Source organism: Phlebotomus papatasi, chromosome 1 (genome assembly GCF_024763615.1).
Source record: "Phlebotomus papatasi isolate M1 chromosome 1, Ppap_2.1, whole genome shotgun sequence".
Classification (NCBI taxonomy): domain Eukaryota; kingdom Metazoa; phylum Arthropoda; class Insecta; order Diptera; family Psychodidae; genus Phlebotomus; species Phlebotomus papatasi.
Window position 1 is genome coordinate 3,766,293 of NC_077222.1, and position 20,249 is coordinate 3,786,541.

A 20,249-nucleotide genomic window follows, 5' to 3' on the forward strand; every position below is an offset into this window, starting at 1 on the left:
TTGTGGTGTATGATATTGAGGAGAGTTTTGTGAGATTTCAGGGAATAATGAAACATTCATGTGAAGTATGTAAAGATTAGAGGGAAGGTAAAACTCATAGGGCTTTCAGTCTTTCGGAACCATTGGAACATCATGTTGGTGATGAACTATTGTCTACTACTTTGGTATATTGTTTCTCTTGTTGTTGGATTGCACGGGGAATCTGAAAATTTGGTGGATCATGTTTCAACTCGGTTAACTAACACCACAGAACCTGTTGCTTATGAATTGTGGCTGAAGACAAGGATTCATGAGGAAATATTGGATTATTCAGGAAGAGTGAAAATTGTTTTGAGAGTCCTAGAATCCACAGAATCTATTGTGATTAATTCTGAACTTCTAAATATAGAAAATTGCACTTTAGTCGATCATCTAAACAATCTTGTTCACATTTCCCATGTGAATGAGCACAAAAGTGAAAGAGTTCTTGCAATAACTGTGGAAAATTCTCTGAGAATTGGTCAGAATTATGTACTAGAGATACATTTCACTGGAATTCTTCATAACTATCCACGTGGATTATGCTACATTCGATATACAGATGAAAATGGAAAAGTCAGATACACTCTCACCTCCCATATGCACGTATCTAATGCAAGAGTTGCATTTCCGTGCTATGATGAACCGAGATACCGAACACCCTTTATCATTCATATCACCCACCATTCATCCATGAATGCTTCTTCCAATATGCCAATAGCTTCAGTGGAAAAACAGTGAGTTATATATCCCTGAAAACTTTTTCTCTAATATGCCAAGAGCTAAATTTACGATTTTTCCCATCTGATAGTCCAGATGATTCCGTCACAACGACTTTTGAGGAAACCGTGGCCATGTCGACAAATTTACTGGCATTTTCCGTATCCAATTATATAGCAAGAACCGAAATAATGGAGAAAAACCGATTAAATGTGAGCATTTTAATGCCCAAACATATGAGCGATGAAGTGGATTTTGCTCTCGATTTAATCACATTCATGTTGGATGAGATGGAGAATTTTTTTGAGGTGGGATACACCCTTCCAAAGTTCGATGCCATTGTCGTCCCAGATTTTCTCCATATTGGAATGGAAAATTGGGGTCTAATGGTCTTTGAGTAAGTCTTCACTTTAATCTATCCTTTTGAACTTGTTACTATCCTTTTGAACTAAATTGATAAAATTCTTCAATGTTTCAGCCCAAGATATCTCCTCTACAAAATAGACTACACAAGTCCCAGTCAGATGATGGAAGTCACCAAGGCAGTTTGTCATCATCTCGTTCACAATTATTTTGGAAATCTTGTTGGACTTCCATGGTGGTCCCTTGCTTGGATGACAGAGGGATTTGCCAATTACTACGAAAGCGTATTTTCCGGATTCTACCTTAAGGATTATCCCGTAGATGAGTTTTTTGTTGTTGACTACATGGAAAGAAGTCTCTCAGAAGACTCCTATCTAATGACTCCACCACTTACGAAATATGTAGAAACGCAGTATGAGATAAATTCGCTCTACGAATTTGCAACTACTGGGAAAGGTAATGTCCTAGATACACTTACGACTTAAGCCGAGAGACGACTTAAGTGGAAAGTGATGGAAATGTAGTTCAACCATTTTGGATATAATTACACTAAGCCGTCTCTCGGCTAATCCTCAGGTCTGTCAAGGCCCTATTATTAATAATAATCGTGTCGAGACCTAAAATTAAGTTTGTCTTGCTCAAAAACGGACCACGTTAATCGTAAGCGGACTTGCCGACGTCAAATCCCCTATTCCGCATGAGGCAGGGCACAACGGACAAACACATAAGTAGGAGGCGTGGGAGGTGTTTTAGATCGGAGGCAGCCAAAATCCCGCAATAATCCCGAATAATTTCCCAAGACACAGAAAATTTCCCTTTGCCTCCAGCAAGCACGGGTTCAATCGTGTGAGTAGCTGTGACACTTTTAAGAATTCGGGATTTTGGCTTTCGGGATTTTGGAGTTTCGGATTTTGACTTTCGGGATTCTGGTTTTCGAAATTTTGACCGGAGAATCCCCATCGCCGTCTGTTGTCTCTCGAGCGCGCTACGCCGCTTCTCAAACAATTGAGAGACTTCCATGTCTTCCAGTCTTGGTCACCATCAGGAGGAAGGCTCTCCCTTAATTTGACAAAATCTGGTGGAAAGACTTCTTTCCACAGATCGAGTCTAGCCTCCTCCAGAGATTGGTCAAGTGGTTTGACAGAGTGGGCAAAGCTCCTGTGAAACTTCAGCCCTATGGGCGTCAAGAACACAAAGGATACCACATTTATGTTTTACACAAACATCACAAAGAAGAACTTCTTTGCTCGTTGATAGGCCTTTAACAGGGGTTGAATAGGTCTGCCATTCACGGTACACTTTCAGTGCGATCAGAGTGATCTTGGAGACTGATCGCGCGATCAGTGCGATCAGCGCAATCATGGAGACTGATTGCTGCAATCAGTGCGATCAGCGTGATCTTGGAGACTGATTGCTGCAATCAGTGCGATCAGCACAATCCTGGGACTGATCGCGCCGATCTGCCGATCTGCCAGTCACGGTACACTCGCTGACCATACTTATTCACCCCCTGGCCCTTAATATTCATTGAAGTGATACACTAAAGGGCGGTCCTGAAAAGACCCTTTTGTATTGAGTGTAGTCGTTACCGCAAGATAGAATCCGCAAGTTTTCACTAGCTTTGTGGTTGAGGTATTCGCGTGTTCTTTCGATATTCAATTAAAGCCTCGTGGTGGAAGGATCAGTCAGCTCCCGGGGACTGTCCAGGAGCACCGATTTAGTTCCGATTAAAGCCTTAAATACGCATTCCTTCCTCGCTCTCGGAAAGATAAGATGGCAAAAATGTCAAGTACCTGGTTATAATCATAAATTTATGAATGTTCCTTCTCAAAAAAACGTAGGGCAAAGAATAACCGGTCAAAATAGTGTCAGACACTGTGTAATACTGGGCACTCAATGGATCAAGTGGGTCAAGTGGTAGAGTACTTGCTCTATGATGCAAGTGTCCCGGGTTCGAATCGAATTCCCCTTTAATCTGAAGGAATTATTCTGGTGTTAATGGTGTGTAAACTGCATTCAGGAAGCTTCACTGCACGATACGAATTCTCTTTTTGTTTGCAAAGAGCTTGTTTCTGAGTTTACATTCGTAAGATAGTTACAGTCGGTGCCGTAGATGCTAGTGGCTTTTACCCCTTGCTGTTCGTAAATATAACCCTAATGAAAACATTAGGGAAACGTCGACATTGTTCCCAAAGTAGTAAACCTTCGAACGATGCGAATTTTCCTTTTGTTTGCAAAACGAACTTGATCATAATTTTACACTCATAAGATAGGGCACCGTCGGTACCGTAGATGCTCGTAAGTTTACCTCCTTGCTGTTCGTAAGCTTTTCTTTAATTCTCGTACGTGTAAATATGATTCTAATGAAGACATTAGAAGAACGTGGGCAATGTTCCCAAATAGTAAACCTTCGAACGATGCGAATTTTCTCTTTATTTGCGAAGAGCTAGTTGATAACTTCAAACCGATAAGATAGAGTACCATCGGTACCGTAGACGCTGGTAACTTTGCCTCCTTGCTGTTCTTAAGCTTTTCCTTAATTCTCGTACGCGTAAATATGATCCTAATGAAGACATTATGGGAACGTAGACGATGTTCCCAACTAGTAAACCTTCGAACGATGCGAATTTTCTCTTTGTTTACGACGAGCTTGATCCTGACTTCGCACTCATAAGATAGGTACCCTGGGCATCGTAGATGCTGGTGACCTTGCCCCTCTATTCGTATGGTTTTCTTCAATTCTAGAACTTTGGGGTAGTCCTCAATGGTCGTATATAGTAGATGTGATATCGGATTGGTGAAGACCATCCAAAGTCACTACCGGAAGACAGAGTCACCCGCAACTACGGCATTCATAATCTTCATAAATTGACTTGAATTGTTTGAAGATTTACCGCGTATTAACCAATCCTACATTCTCCTAAGTATTTATCCTTAAAAGATCACAGTTCCTAGGATCCAGGAGTATCATGATCTAGTTCATCATAGCTAAATCAAGCCAATCTCTATAGAGATAAGTTGAATTTTAATAATAACTCACAATTTAATTTCTACAGGTTCTTCAATATTCAGGATGTGTGAACATGTTCTAGGCAAGCAAACCTTTCGAAAGGGGCTTCAGAAATACATCAAGGATATGGCATTCAAAGTAGCCGAACCGAAAGATTTATACAGAAATATCCAGGAAGCAGCTGATGAAGACAATTCTCTCCCAGATGACGTAAAGGTGGAGGATTTCCTAAGTTCCTGGGTAGATCAACCAGGATACCCACTTCTAACAGTCATAAGGAATTACGAATCAAATGAGATTGTTGTGAATCAGCAGAGATTTCTTTCGTCACGTGAAGAAGTTGATACCGAACGACTGTCATGGTACGTTCCCCTGTCAATCAGCACTGCGAAGAATCCTGATATGAACAACACTAAACCTTGGGTCTGGCTGAAGCAAGGCACTCGGGAACTTGTACTCAGAACTTCAGATAATCTAACATGGACGTCAGAAGATTGGGTTCTCTTCAATGTTCAACAAAATGGATTCTACCGTGTGAATTACGACACACAAAACTGGAAAATGTTAGCTGATGAATTGCACAAAGGATTCCCTTACACGATAGGAACGCTCAATAGAGCTCAATTAATTGATGATGTATTTAACCTTGCGTATTCGGATGTTGTTCCTTTCACTTTGGTCATGGACATTATCAAATACGTAAGGTATGAAAGTGAATACGCTGTATGGGTGGCTGCTAATCGTCACCTGTTAAATATGGCAAGGAAATTGGAAGGACCTACATACGAGTTGTTCTTTGGAAGATTCCTGCAACATCTTACAGAAGAAATCTTCGATAGAATGGATGTATTCCCTCATTCAATGGGACGTGACTCACCAAGAACTACGTTTTTACGGCCTCTTATCGTAGATTTAGCTTGTCAAGCAGGGTCCGGAAAGTGTCTAACGGCAACGAGAATTCAGGTAACTGCAGAAGCCCTTACAACAAATTGCGTTGTCCCAATGGAAAGGGCTTCACTATACTACTGCCATGGACTTAAGAATGCCGATGCGAAGACAGTGCAGTATTTCTGGAATAAACTGCACACAATGACGAGCGACCAGGAGAGAGCACAATTAACCTACGCCCTAACTTGCTATCATGATCCAGACGTCGTCTATTCTATCTTAAGGAAACTAGCCGATCCTCCTACGGACATTGCTTTCACAAATATGGAACGTCATCAAATGTTTGTAACTGCTTTGAGAAATGGCCATTTGAAGGTGATAATGAAATTTTTAAAGAATGACCACGAGAATATCAATAAGACCTTCACTTTCAACACTCGCATGGAGTATTCCTTGAAGGAGATCGCCATGTATATTCAAGAAGAAGACGTCGAAGAATTTGAGAGTGTACTCCAAATGCTTCTTGATTTGAAGTATGTCTCTGAGAATTTGGTCAAACGTATCAGAACGGACATTGAATATCACTTGGCATGGATTCGAGACAATAAGTCGCAAATTGAAGATTGGATCAAAGATTATTTTGAACCAAAGACGGATAAATCAATGTCTGTCCGCTTTGAAGTATCTCTTATCCTCTGTGCAGTATCATTATTGCTGTTGTAACATGTTTACACATCCAAATGTAACATGATAATAAAATCAATCTATCAATATCATATTAATTAACTAAAATCAGAATTTTTTGTTATAAGCACTTTCGTATTTGGGCAAATAAATCTTTGTGATAAAGGGCTTAATATAAAGTGTGCGTTTAGTTATTGAGTACGTTAGTTAGCAAAGTTCATCGAAGTAGTACAATGCTAGTGAAACTTCCTTTCTGTGTCATTTTCCTCTTCTTCTCAGTCATTATTGTGGCAACTATTCATACAGAATGGCAGGATCTTGGGCAATCTTTGAGAGCTGTGGAAGAATCTGGTCCTGTCTATCGCTTAAATAATTCTACTGAGCCCACATATTATGAATTGTGGATGGAAACTCAAGTGCAAGATGAGATTTTTAACTATTCCGGAAGGGTTATCATAAATTTCAGAGTTTTGGAACCAACGAAAATTGTTACAATTCATTCACTCGTGAAGATTCAATCGTATAGAATTCTTAAAGATCAAGATGAGATTGGAGTATCTGAAATTGAATTTAACAATATCACGGAAATACTGAGTTTCATCCTAAGTGATGAGATCAAGACAGATTCAAATTACTTGTTAGACATCCACTTCACTGGAATTCTCAATGAACAGTCCCATGGATTCTTCTACAGAAGATTTACAGAGAAAACCAATGAAGTCTCCTACATTGCTACAACGTATCTTCACTCTGGAAATGCAAGATTTGCTTTTCCCTGCTACGATGAACCTCGCTATCGGACAATTTTTCTCATCCACGTAACACATCATCCTTCCATGGAAGCCATTTCCAACATGCCAGTGGATTACATAGCCAACAAGTTAGTAACTATTCATAGAATTTCTTAAAGTCTTTGGATTCAAAGTTCTGAAATTTTTTTTTAGCACTGATGGTTCTGTAACAACTACCTTCGAAGAAACCCCTCCAACAACACCAAACTTGATCATAATAACCGTCGCGGATTATGCCTCAAAGACTCGCATGGGTCCACGAGATATTCCAGTGACAATTTATGCACCAAAGAGCTTCATCCATGAAGTCGACTTTGCATTGGACTATACCATTCCAGTCATTCCGCGCATTGAATTGTTCATGGGCTACGAATACAACATGCCAAAGTTGGACTACGTCAGTCTCCTGGATTTTGTTCCAGGAGCCATGGAAAATTGGGGAACGTTTGTGTTTGAGTAAGTAACTTTACGAGGGATAAACAACTGTACCGATTTGTCGATCTTTCTTACAAGGATCGTATCGATCTTTCTTGCAAGGATCGTATCGATCTTCCTTGCAAGGATCGTGTCGATCTTTCTTGCAAGGATCGTGTCGATCTTTCTTGCAAGGATCGTGTCGATCTTTCTTGCAAGGATCGTGTCGATCTTTCTTGCAAGGATCGTGTCGATCTTTATTGCAAGGATCGTGTCGATCTTTCTTGCAAGAATCGTGTCGATCTTCCTTGCAAGGATCGTATCGATCTTCCTTGCAAGGATCGTGTCAATCTTTCTTGCAAGAATCGTGTCGATCTTCCTTGCAAAGATCGTAGTGATCTGAAAAATCTTCCTTAAAGGTCATTCTGGTCGGTTGATCTTTGGGAATATCGTACCGATATGCTGACGATTGTAGAAATCTTATCGATTTGTTAATTTTTTGCAAGGATCGAGCAGATCTACCAATTTTTTATAAAGATCGTTCGTATAAATGTCGACATTTGCAAAGATAGTGTGAGCCTATCAATTTGTTGATCGTATCTTGCGAATCTGTCGATTTTCCATAAAGATCACTCGGGACTCACGAAGCTTTCAAAGATCGTACTGATCTTTCGACAATTCCACAGATCGTTCTGTCTTGTTGATCTTTGTGATCGTTCCAACTTATAGATCTTTAGTTAGAATCATCCTAATTGATCTTTTATTTTTTAATAACTTACCGGTTTCTCATTCTTTTGTAAAGACAGTTCCGAATTATTAGACATTTGCAAAGATCATACTAATCGGTAATTGCAGAGATTGTGTTGATTTGTCGATCCCTTGAAGAAATCGTACCAGCTACCAGTTTGTGCCGAACTATCGATATGTGCAAAGATCGTGTAGATCTGTAGATCTTCTGCAAAGACCGTACCGACCTGCCGGTATTTGCAAAGATCATATTTATCTATCAAAAATTGCAAAGACCGTGCTGATTGGCTGACTTATTGATCTTTTGCGAAAATAGTACCAACTTGTCGATCTTTTGGAAGAATCGTCCCAATTCGTTGATCTTTTTTTCGCAGAGATCGTGTGGATCTGTTGATCTTCTGCAAAGACCGTACCGGAACTGTCGATTTTGCAAAGACCGTACCGAACTGTCGGTTTTGCAAAGATCGTGCTGATTGGCTGACATGTCGATCCTTTGCGAAAATCGTGCCGCTTGTCGATCTTTTGGAAGAATTGTCCAAATTCGTTGATCTTTTTTCGCAAAGATCGTGTGGATCTGTCGATCTTCTGCAAAGACCGTACCGAACTGTCGATATTTACAAAGATCGTGAAGATTTATCGATCTTTTGCAAAAAATCGAACCAACCTGTAGACTTCTTGTAACGATCGTCCTATTTGATTGACCTTTCATTTCCTCCAGATAACAAGAATTTTCAAGAATTACAATCTTTTCAGTTCTCAGTACATGCTCTACAAGAAGGACACAACTACAGAAAGTCAAAGAGTGCGCATGGCTCGAATTATCACCCATGAATTAGTCCATAATTACTTTGGAAGCCTTGTGGGCATTAAATGGTGGACAGATATGTGGATAATAGAAGCATTTGCAAACTTTGGTGAATTCTATTTCACGGATGTCTTCCTGCCGGATTATAATTTGCGCGAATTGTATGTTACTGATGTTATGTATAGAAGTCTCATTGAGCATTCATTCATTGGGACCCGTTCAATAGCAGCGTACATTGAGGAACCAGATGAAATCCGTCGGATTCTCGAAGGATACCTCAGCAAAGCGGCTTTTACAATGAGAATGGTCTTGTATGCCTATGGCGAGGAAAAATTTCGAAATTGTGTACAGAAACTCGTTCGTTCAATGTCTTACGATGTCGTTGGACCTGAAGATGTCTATGAGATCTTTGAGGAAACTATGGAAGAACAGTATGAAAATGACTATCCTGAAATTAAAGTCAGTGATCTGTTGAGATCATGGATCGAACAACCGGGATATCCACTTTTAATTGCTAATAGGGATTATGAGAAAAATGAAATTTACTTGACTCAACATAGATTCCTGTCATCAAGAAATGAATCTGATCCTACAAATTCATCTTGGTACATTCCCCTGTCTATGTCTACATCTCAAGAACCAAATATGAATGAAACAAGACCGTGTGTTTGGATGAAGCCAGATATAGAGGAACTTGTGCTTAAACCAGATGCAAGTCATTCTTGGGGCGAGGATGATTGGGTGTTATTCAATATTCAACAAACGGTATACTTCAGGATAAATTATGACACAAGAAATTGGAGGCTACTGGCTAGGGAACTTCATCAGGGATATCCATTCAGAATTCCTCCTCTCAATAGGGCTCAACTTATAGATGACTCTTTTAGTCTAGCTTATTCGGATGTTATTGACTTCCCTTTGGCTTTGGACATAATCAAGTACGTAATCAATGAGGATCAGTACACAATCTGGCAAGCTGCCAATCGTCATCTTCTGAGTCTTAATCGACTCCTAGACGGACCAGCCTATGAGAAATACTTCGGGCGCTTTCTACAACATCTCACAGACGGTCATTTGGATAAATTGGATGTTTTTGAGAATATTAACCCAAATGAAAGTATTTCTTCCACATTTATCCGACCAATTATTGTGGATCTTGCCTGTAGATCAGGATCTGGGAAATGCCTAACAGCCACAAGAGTTCTCGTTATGGCTGAATCCCTAACAGGACATCGTTTAGTCCCACGAGAAGTCAGTTCTGTCTACTACTGTCATGGCTTGAGAAATGCCAATTACGAGACTTTCAAGTATTTTTGGGAAAAATTTCATAATCTCTCTCATGAACAGGAACGGTCACATTTTTCAAATTCACTCACCTGCTACCACGACGAGGAAGTTGTGATGGATATATTGCTGTCCACTCTGGCCCAGGACACTCCCGAATTCATGTATTCCACTCAAGAGAGACTTGCCCTTTTAGCCACATCCTTCAGGAATGGTCACGTCAGATTAGTGGTGGATTTCTTTCAGGAAAATCACCCAGCTATCGCCATTCGTTACGGATTCCGTGCCGTTGTTGAAGGGCTCTTGCGCGAAATGACGTCCTATCTGCACCTCGATGAAGACATCAAGTCTTTTGTAGCCATGCTGGACACATTAGAATCCTTTGGTCATATTTCCGATGTGGCGAAGAAGAGGATCACAGACGAAATGGAACACAACTTCGAATGGGTCAATGACAATAAAAAGGATATTGAAGAGTGGATACAGAACTATTTCGAACCAGGGAGTGTTAGCATGGCTACAAGAAACATCCTTACTATTGGGATCTTCATAGCTGTAGCTACAATAAATTATTTTAAATAAAAAAATAAATTTGCAACATGCACCTATGATTTATTGGAAATGAAAATTTTGAAATATTCTTATAAAAATCAATGTCCTTTAATACCTATTTTATGAATAATAATAATTAATAAATTACTTATTATCTATGTTTTAGTATATCGCTCCTTGGAAATTACAAGGGGCCAACTCAATCTGAGCCATTTTTCAGGAGACAGCATGAAAGATTCAACTTTGTATAAATAATTATCTCAATTATGTATGTTAATAAAAACAATTTAATTCTTTTCTATTTGCAAGAGCATTATTATAAACATCGAAACATACATATTTTTACCTTTCAAAATATGATTTTTTATGAGTTAGCTCTTTGTCATTCTAAATAATGCGCAAATTTTCATGAAATTAAAATGACACGGGATCAACTTGCTTGAGTTAGTCCCTTGTTTTACAAAAATTTGAACGATAAATCTATTTTGTGCCCCTTGACTTCAAACAAAACCGCGCAAGCAATCATAAAGAGTAAAATTTTGAAAAACTTTTCTAATAACGAAATTTATTGACTCATATCATATGAAATTTTATTAAATTCTCTGTCTGAGTGCATTAAAACCTCAAAATCGCCAAAAAGTGAGTTGGCCCCTTGTAATTTCCAAGGAGCGATATATTTGTGTTTTTATATTATCAAACATCAATGAAAAGCAAATTTGCACTGCTCGCAGGAAAGTCTTCAGACCAAGAAGGGGGAAATATAATGGTAAGTAGTGCCGTACAGCTAATCCAGAAATGATAGAAAATTCTGGGAAGTGGGAGGGTTTTCATTATAATTAATCCATTTTGAATCTTCTATCCATATAAAGGTGTCTACACATTGGAGCTGATTTAATCAAGAATTATTTCAAAAATTTTTGAAAGAAAAATTCCTATTTTTGAAGGAATTTTTGAAGAAAAACTCTACCACATTGAGTTTATTTTCCATCAAAATTTTTTGACAGATTGCTATCATTCCTAAAGGCCTCTACATACTATGAACAATTTCTTTAAAAAAATGCCTTTTTAAAGAAAATTTCCTTTATCCTTATAGGTAGAAACGTCAGATTTAAAAAAAAATGCAAATTTGATGAAAATTACTTCTAGTATCTAAACACCATAATTCTCTTGCTCTTGTAATTGTTTTTCATGAAAATTTGTTGTTTCTTTGCTTGAAAAAGTGAGAAAAGTGTTAAAAGTGAGAAAATATTAGGGGAGAGTTTGGCAATATTTGCCAAAACGAAATTTTCAATATTCACTATTTTCGAAAATAAAAGAGACTGAGGCTTAAAATTTTTATTATAGATAGTCTTCATGAACCTTCTTAATCTTACAAAGTCTCAAGGGATTCGAGGAATGACTGTGTAAAATAAAAAGTAATGAAATTTTGAGCCATATTTTTGAAATATTTGGCTTACAGAAAATATCAATAGTGATTAGCTCAATTTAAGCACATTTCTCGTTAAGATGGAGAAAAATTATCTTCGACAAAGTTGTAGAGGAATAAATTTTCTATAAAAATATGTTTATTTGATATTTTTAACGTTTGCGAAAGTAAAACGTCAAAAATTATCCGAAGACTGACAAAATTTGCCCCAGCAATTTTGAGAATTTCCACAAAATCGAATTTTAGAAAATGATTCGAAAATCACATTTCTTTCGAAATAGAGGAAAATAGTCTTCTGCAATGTTGTAGAGCATTCCTATAAGACTATGCTGGTCATAAATCGTTAAAGTTTTCTCAGAGCTCGTGAAAGAATTAAATATGCGTTTTGACAAGTTTTGCCTCAGTCTCCCCTATTTAGTGAATTTATGTGGAAAATTTCCCAAAAATGTGAAGGAAGAGAAGAGTGTTTTCCTGGAGATGTCGTTCCTGGTGGAATCCAGTGCGGTAACCACAAATGAGGCCACCTTGTTGTCTTCGGATCCAGATGAAATTTTTTCCTCAATAAAACACTTTTTAGACTACTAAACTGATTATTTGGAAGAAATTGCCTACATTAGACAAATTTTCATCAAAAACCCATCTTTTTGACAAAAATTCATACTAATGTGTAGGCAAATTTTTTGATGCACGCCTCTTGAAGATCATTTTTGACAAAAAGTTAGCATAAATGTAGAGATATAAACACCTTTAAATGATAATGATTGCAACTGTTCTTAGTTTAGCCTCATCTGTTCCTATTTTCGCCAAATCTGTTCTTACTTTCGCCGTGACAGTTCCTAACTTACCGTTTGAGTTGTTCAGAACACTACGCTTTAAAAACCTGCCTACAAATTCTGTTTTTGTTATCCTATTTTTATTATGTATATTGTATGCCTATAGAGGGAAGCGGGGCATCTTTGAATTGGGGCACCTTTGAAATTGGAACTTTTCACCTTTGTCTAAATGGAACTGAGCAATATCATAATGCAATATAGCTTCTCAATCTGTTTGTGCAGCTAAATTATATCACGATTGGGCTCAATTTTATTTAAAAATAGGTGAAAAATCCCAATTTTAAAGGTGCCCCACTTCCCCCTACCTAAAAAGAATTAAAAATCACTTAAGGACTTTTCTGAAGTAGAATCAATTTTCTACTTCAGAATAGTTTATTTTTGAATCAATTTAATCGGTAGTATGCCTGTACACACACAAAGATCTTGCGAATAAATAACAGAGAGCTCTATCTTGTGGTCAACAGTAGGGAGTTCCGGAAGTCGTCGGGAAACTAACAATCACTCAGGGAAACATATCAACTATCTCCAGAGCTTTCGGCTCGGTCTCCAAGCCTTCATCAGTGGTCAAGTCTTGTAAATTTTTCCTCTGAGGATCGTTCAGGGTTTTTGGTCAGTATTCCAAAAGGGTATGAAAGGGAACGGGGGCACTACTGTCTTCTTTCTTGCAAAAGTCGATGAATGAAAAAAAGTAAGATGTGCAAAAAAAAAGTTTCTTCCATAAATTATACCCTTTGAGTTCCTCTAACAAATAGTCCTTTTGGGAGAATTGTTAGTTACTCCTGGTCCCAGCAGTAGATAGCCAAAAAAGACGTTGCAAAAAGTGTTTTCTTCGACATAAATGGTTCTGGATGACGATGGTTTATCCATAACAGATTAAGTATACCAGATTCTAAAAGCAAATGAACCAAGCTTTCCAACAATAGTTCACTCATCCAATTATGTTCATCAGGAGCTGAGATATACCACTCCAAACTTTCGACCTCTTCTAGTGACAGAATATATGTGCTCATCTAATATTTTATTACTTCTTGGATTCTGCTGGCAGTCTTCCTTTGTTAGAAAGGTCAGAGGAAGGCTTGGAGACCGAGCCGAGAGCTCTGGAGATAGTTGATGTGTTTCCCTGAATAATTGTAAGTTTCCCGACGACTTCCGGAACCAGTTACTGTTGATTGCATTTGACGTTGGTTTATTCCCACAATGAATGATTCTATCTTGTGGGTTCGAGTATTCCGCAAAGCTGAGACGCATTGTCTTTTCAGAAATGTTCTTCCTGTGTTAAATTGTTTTCCAATTTATTTAAAGGTGCCGGGATATTGTAAAATCTATCTTTTTCCAGAATATCAAAATTGGAATAACTTTCAATTTGTTTTTGCGTCCATGATCTAGGCAAAAGCATTTCAGTCGCATTTCTGCCCATAGGTAACCACCTATACATTTCTACTAAACCGGAATATCCATATTTTTTTGGGTACACAGAGTTCCAAAGGGAGTGAAATCGACATCAGAGGCGCTGTAGTCTCAAATATATCAGGAACCATAGAAAAATTGCATTTCGTGTCTGATATTTCGAGTTACTGCAATCAAAAGAAGTCTATTTTATATGCATTTTCCTATTAAAATAGCCTGTTTTTGCCCCGAGAGGATTGTTTGTAAGATTCCGTTCAGTTCAGAGAAAATCTAATCAGTTCAATAAACACATTATCAATCTAACGCCTTCTGGTTTTATTTCGTACAATTCTTTAGTCTTGGTACAATAAATTGAACAATTATATCTTTACAAGGCTTAATTAATAAAGTCACTCAGCTTTATCTAAAAAGCACGATTGAGTAGGAAGGTGATAAGGAGTAGAACTATACTACTGACTGCCTTCAACCTGTGTCCGGAATCACCAGTCGGAAGCTCAACATTAGCTTCCAGCCATGTATTGATGCGAGGTTGGAAGTGGTTCACCCAAGCTACATTCCTCTTAGCTGCAGTTATCTCATTCTGGAAGATTGCCTGGAGGGATGCTGACATTCTAGCTGAGTGAACGTCAACAATTTCCTGAAGAAGATCCAACAGTTCATCGGTGACGACAAACGTAGAAATTCCGCGCACGGCATTATCAATGGATTCATAACGATTTTCAACTTCTAGGAAATTATTCAGAATAAGTTCCAGGGAAAGTTTGGTACCCATGTAACTACCAGTAGATACAGAGCGGAAGATCCTATTGCGATCGCTGCCGCGAATACCGCTTCCTTGTACAGGAAGGTGTTGGATAGAAGTATCAAGGAAGCTGTAATAAGATTTTTTTTAGGAATTACAAGAACTAGTTTTAGGGATAAACTTTGCTAAATACTTATTGATGATAGTTTCATTTGTTGAACATCCCACTCCATCAATAATTCTCATAAGAATATCTTCATGATCATCTCTTCCAGTCAAGAAGATTTGGATAATTCGTGTCATAAGTCTGGCAACAATGGAGCTATCCGGGAGATGCTTGGCCACTGTGCAGAAAACTATTGGTTGAATTTGTTCGGGAATCCCAAGCATTTGGGTATCGTTTAGCATTACATCAACTAAAACACTTGCATCCTGAACACATTCCTCATTCCCAAAGTAACATACCAAGTTGCCAGTAACTTGAGTGTGGAGGGTAGAAATGTGATCAGCGTTTGTATAATTTGTCAACCTGATCGTTGGATAAACTTTTTCCGTAAGATTCTTAATAAAGTACTCAAATCTCGAATATTCCTCAATTCCACGGATCAAAACCTCGAGACTTAGAATATTGTTTGTAGCAGCTGACCAGGGGATGTAGTCAATTTCATTTTTGAGATAGGAAATAATTCCCAAGAAGGCGTCATATCGAGTTTGACCAGCTTTGGCCAAATTTGCCGAATCATCAATCAGTTGAGCTCTGTTCAAGATATGAATACCTTCAAGATCCTGCGGATTGTTCAGAACTTCTGACAGGAACTTCCAGTCGTAATCGCCATAGTTAACCCTGTAGTACCCAGTTTGTTGGCGATTCACGATAACATAGTCAGTCAGAGCAATATTGTCGATTTGAAGATCAGAGCCAGGAACAATCCAACTCATTGGCAAAGTTCCCACAACATGGTTATTGGAAGCAGTCTTTGTGTTTACAGGAATGTAAAATTCCGATGGAACAACAGTCGTATGCTCCCAATCCACAAGGAAACGTTTCTGAGTTAGGGAAATGCCATTTGTTGTGCGAGTTACGAGAACAACAGGATATCCTGCATTGTCTGTCCAGCTGCGAATAATTGTAGCCATTGATGTATCGGAAGGTAGGGGAATATCTGATGCTCTATCAACAACTTCCTGAATCCTCTCGTGAAAACGATCTGGATTTGTGGTTGAAAAACTCCGAGCAGAGATGTAATCAAAAAGGAAATCACGGAAACGCTGTATTCCAATTATATGCTGGATCATTCTCATAACAGAACCCGCTAAGAATTCAAAAATCGTTAAGAAATGAGTTTTCTGTTACTGGATTGAGATTATCCAAGATACAAAACAGTGACAGCCTATTCAGTAATGCCGCAATATACCTATAGCTGTGATAGAATGCTGGTGTTCTGATTAAAATTCAGAGAACTGATTCGCTACCGGTTGGAACTGGTTTTAGATTTCTTCGGAATTTCAAGGCCTTTCAAAATAATCTAATCTTGAGAAAAAATGTTTGATAAGAAATACCAAAAGAGCAAAGAAAAATCAAAACGAAGGTTGACTAATTCAATAGCCTTGAACAGAAATACAAGATCAGAACATTATTTGCGGATCGTAGTACGTTTCACAAAGAGGTGATATCACTCCTAAGTAAGACTATAATATTCTTTGACATCCAGTTTAAATCAAAAGAAAAAAGCCAAGTTCTGATTTGAGCTGAAGGAAAAGAAAAACTTGCTAAATCGCTTAGACTTGGTTATCCGATTGAAAAGTTCCTAGTTCGACCCTTACTCGTATCGAGATTTTTTCTAATAATTCTGAACGTCTTTGGAGTCGCGATTGATACGTTTCCAGGAAAGGTCCTGAATTTGTCTTCGTTTTAAGGCCTGTCTCAAGATCGACCAATCTCCTCACGAACGGTAACGCTCCTTACTCGACCTTTACGAGTCTGACTGCAAGACCGTACCTCGTTCCCGTAAACAAGGATATCATCTTTCTCAGCACTCTAAAGGCTTGGTTAAGGAGCAGTTAAGGCTTTAAGATCAATTGCAAGTGAAGGGCGCATAAACCGTCTGGTATTGTTTGAGAACTCTCAAGGATCTTGTCAATAACCTACGTCCTACCGTAAGCTACAACGCCCCTCCGTTGTGGCAACCCTGAGACTGATTGATTGAAATGCACAATGCAATTGGTTAAGGTCGTTTAGCACTCAGTTAAATAATAAGAGTGCTCCAAACTGATTCTGGGGGAGGCAGGTATTCTTTCTATTTCCTCTCCAGAAAAGACTTAACAGCTGATTTGAGAGTTTCATGCTATGATTGACGGTTCTCTGTACATAAATACAATTGATATTAAACAAAAATTTCCCTAATTCGCACTGTCTGATATTAAGAACGTTCTTTTAGAGCTAATTATCATCATCATCATTTTCTACCGCTTATCCCTATTGGGGTCAAGGTTAACAGCCCATGTCTGTCGATCCTTCACCACTTCAGGAAGATGTTCGGGTTCGATTCCGAGGTGGTCCCATACAAGATCCCGAATTTGATTCAGCCACCTTGTTCTAGGTCTGCCCCGAGGTCGAGGTCTCCTCACAATGGCTTGCATAGCTTTTCTGGGGAAAAGTGCCGTTGTCGTCATGGTAGGCTTGCCAAACCTGAAGTCACTGCAGAGCCTCTCCGTTACTCTGATGCCCATTGTCTCGCGTCGGTCGTTTCCAATGCATTCCGTCCGTCATCCGAGGCTCTTTGTTGTGTTTTCTTGCGAGCAGAATATTGTGAAACAGGGTGCAAGGCTGAGGTCTCAGGCCTCCTTACCTAGGAAACACGGGTTTTGGGGTGATCCGGGGTTTAGTATTCACTAAGGACTTCTGGTAGACGCAAAGATGCTGATACGCGCCTGTAGCTATTTCTAAACAAACTATAGCCAGTTCTAAAACCAACTACAGCGATTCCCTATCCGCCACCCGGGACGCGCCCGATGCGTATCTCAACAACACGGGTAGAGGTAATGAGTACCGCAAAAGAGGATATCTATTCTTCTAACCGTTCCTTAACCGTTTATTAAAAATAGCTTGGACTTTCTCAAGTGGCGAAAGATCGATAGGCATGGGCTGCTAACCTAGTAGTCCTAGGCCAGCGACTCCGATTGGAGATTACGGTAGGACGTAGGTTATTGAGAAGATCCTTGAGAGTTCTCAAACAATTCCTGAGTTCCTCAAACCGCTTTACCTAATTTTGAATAGCGTCACTGTTTCGTACTCTTTCAAGTCTTTCAACATACACTTAGCGTAGGGAATGTAGTCAAATTGTCCGTTGAAATCCATAGGTTTGTAGAAGCTACCGGTCATGGGACGTGCATTCATCTTGTCATCCTGCCGCATGGCATTATGTACATGGATAAGAAGATACTGGTCCATCAACCTCCAATTAGAATGCATCCGGTCTCCGATGAAGAGTTCAAAGTAAGACGCCATTCCCTCACTAAGCCACAGGTAGTTCCAAGATTCTGGTGTCACTTCATTTCCGAACCACATGTGAGCTAGTTCGTGGGTAATTATCGTAGTCATACTTTGATGAGGACTGGCAAGAACAGTATTGGGATCGTTTACAAAATATCTGGATAGAGCAGTAATCAGTCCCCAGTGTTCCATTCCTCCGAAAAACATCCTCGGGATGGAGATGAAGTCGAGCTTTGGCAGTTGATAGTTGCGATTTAGGAAGTCTTCGAAGATATTCAAGGCATTGCGGATATTAGTTATGAAGTACTGAGCTAAGGTTTCATTAACATTGCTGGGAACATGAACCCCAATGAAATCATCGGACGAACGGAATGTTTGGTACTCAGCCAAAGCAAATGCAACAAGATATGTTGCCATTGGTGGACTCGGATCAAATAGGGTCACTATGCGATTGTTTTCCAATCTGTGGAAAATTAATTTCCGGTAATATCTTATTTGAAGATCATTTTACACAACTTACACTGTCTTATTGGCAATTCTCATGTTGGAGTATGCCTCATATCGATCAGGGTGATTGAGCTCAATCTCAAAAATTGATCGGTAGTTTGTATTGTCCCAGCATGGGAAGACGGTCCTAGCATAAGTTGCTTGAAATTGCGTTACAACGACATACCTTAGTTTTGGGGGGAAAGAAATTGTTTGATAAGGCACAGAAACCACTTTTCATCGTCAATACACTCACTTTTGCTGATTATCGATGGTGTACTCACTCCGATACAGCCCAAAAACATCACTTCGAATTATTCCGATAAAACTTAGATGAAGTTCGTAGTTGTCTGGAAGGAATTCTTGGTCAAAGGAGAGAACTACAATTTCCGTTTCTTCACTGTACGTGTAGTTTGATGGGGTGTAATCCGTAAATCCTTGATCAGTGATGTGTCTAAGGATTGCCTCATTCCATTGAATAGTCAATCCTCTGGCGTTGAAACGAATCTCTCGAGTGGGATTCACTACAATCACTTCCACAATTTCTCTCCCATGAAAATTCCAGAGATTTGTATCGATGTCCAGGGAGATTTTGTATTTCTGTGGCATCACATTGAGTGGTAGATAGTAGTCAGCTGGATTCAGAACTTCCTCTTCATCTTCTTCCAGTTCATTTAACTTCAAATCCCCACCAGGCTTGGCAAAGATCTCAACCAAGACCAGGAGGAGCACCAGATACCTCCAAATCATTGCTATGTGCTTCCGAATTCCCGAAACTTGATCAACTGAAGCACCAGAATTACACCACAGAGTCTTTTTAAAGACTTATCTCTAGAGTGTCCCATTCTTCGTTCCCAAGATAAAGTCACGATTTGAGAGATTGGCCGTTCAATTCGAAGCTCTTTGGTGAGCTTTTGATAACAATGCTTGTTCGAAAATAAGTTCATGTCCAACCGTCAAGATATTCACCACAGTATCAAATCACAATCACTAGTATCACAAAGTCCGCACTTAGATAAGACATCAAAAACCGACAAATTGATTGATTAATTGCCAATGCGGGGTATCAGAAATGACTCAAGCTCAAGCTCAAAAAGAGCACCAACAAGAACCAAAGAAGGGAAGGTTTTCTCTCACTTATCTACTTTCAGTTTTCATTGCGCTGTTAAAAGAGAAATAACTTTCATTCAGAGATAAAAAAAAATGATATAATCACAATATTTGGCAATTTCATTTTAGCCTATTTATGACTGAACAGGTATGATAACACTTCAAGTCTTTCGATGATCTTACGCACTTGGAGGTTTCTCGTCATCAGGGGTGGTTCCAGTGATCGAGCAAAAAAATGTGATTTTTTCACAATCAATAGCAATTAAATTTTATTGAGTTGTAATATTATTTATCATATTTTTCATTGACGCCAAACCCACAATGGATTGAGAAACTTTTCTTGGATGATCTAGTGTATTTTTTCCCAGAATTCCTTCAAATACCATCACCCTGGCAAGAGTTATTGGTAATTTTATGACTTAAGTGAAGAAAAAAACAGGATTACTAAAGTACGTGAGTAAATATCGATAATAGAA

General features: G+C 38.9%; 3 protein-coding genes across 3 annotated transcripts in view; 2 read left to right on the forward strand and 1 right to left on the reverse strand.

Annotated features, from left to right (window-relative positions):
• Nucleotides 1–128: 128 nt before the first annotated feature.
• On the forward strand, nt 129–5,862 carry LOC129798487 (aminopeptidase N-like). Its single transcript, XM_055841646.1, has 4 exons — nt 129–755; nt 830–1,135; nt 1,217–1,557; nt 4,158–5,862. Exons 1-4 carry the CDS (start codon nt 133–135, stop codon nt 5,720–5,722), a joined length of 2,835 nt encoding a protein of 944 aa, XP_055697621.1. The 5' UTR covers nt 129–132; the 3' UTR covers nt 5,723–5,862.
• A 54-nt stretch (nt 5,863–5,916) lies between these two features.
• LOC129798772 (aminopeptidase N-like) lies at nt 5,917–10,306 on the forward strand. Its single transcript, XM_055842113.1, has 3 exons — nt 5,917–6,563; nt 6,628–6,930; nt 8,389–10,306. Exons 1-3 carry the CDS (start codon nt 5,917–5,919, stop codon nt 10,304–10,306), a joined length of 2,868 nt encoding a protein of 955 aa, XP_055698088.1.
• A 3,933-nt stretch (nt 10,307–14,239) lies between these two features.
• Nucleotides 14,240–20,249, reverse strand: part of LOC129798773 (uncharacterized) — a 51,782-nt gene continuing 45,772 nt past the window's right edge. The window contains exons 16-20 of the mRNA XM_055842114.1: nt 18,920–19,487; nt 18,698–18,850; nt 18,000–18,640; nt 14,878–15,997; nt 14,240–14,814 (exon numbers count right to left, since the gene is read on the reverse strand). Of these exons, the coding sequence (XP_055698089.1) occupies nt 14,346–14,814; nt 14,878–15,997; nt 18,000–18,640; nt 18,698–18,850; nt 18,920–19,487 (2,951 nt within the window). The 3' untranslated portion in view covers nt 14,240–14,345. The remainder of the gene's footprint in view (nt 14,815–14,877; nt 15,998–17,999; nt 18,641–18,697; nt 18,851–18,919; nt 19,488–20,249) is intronic.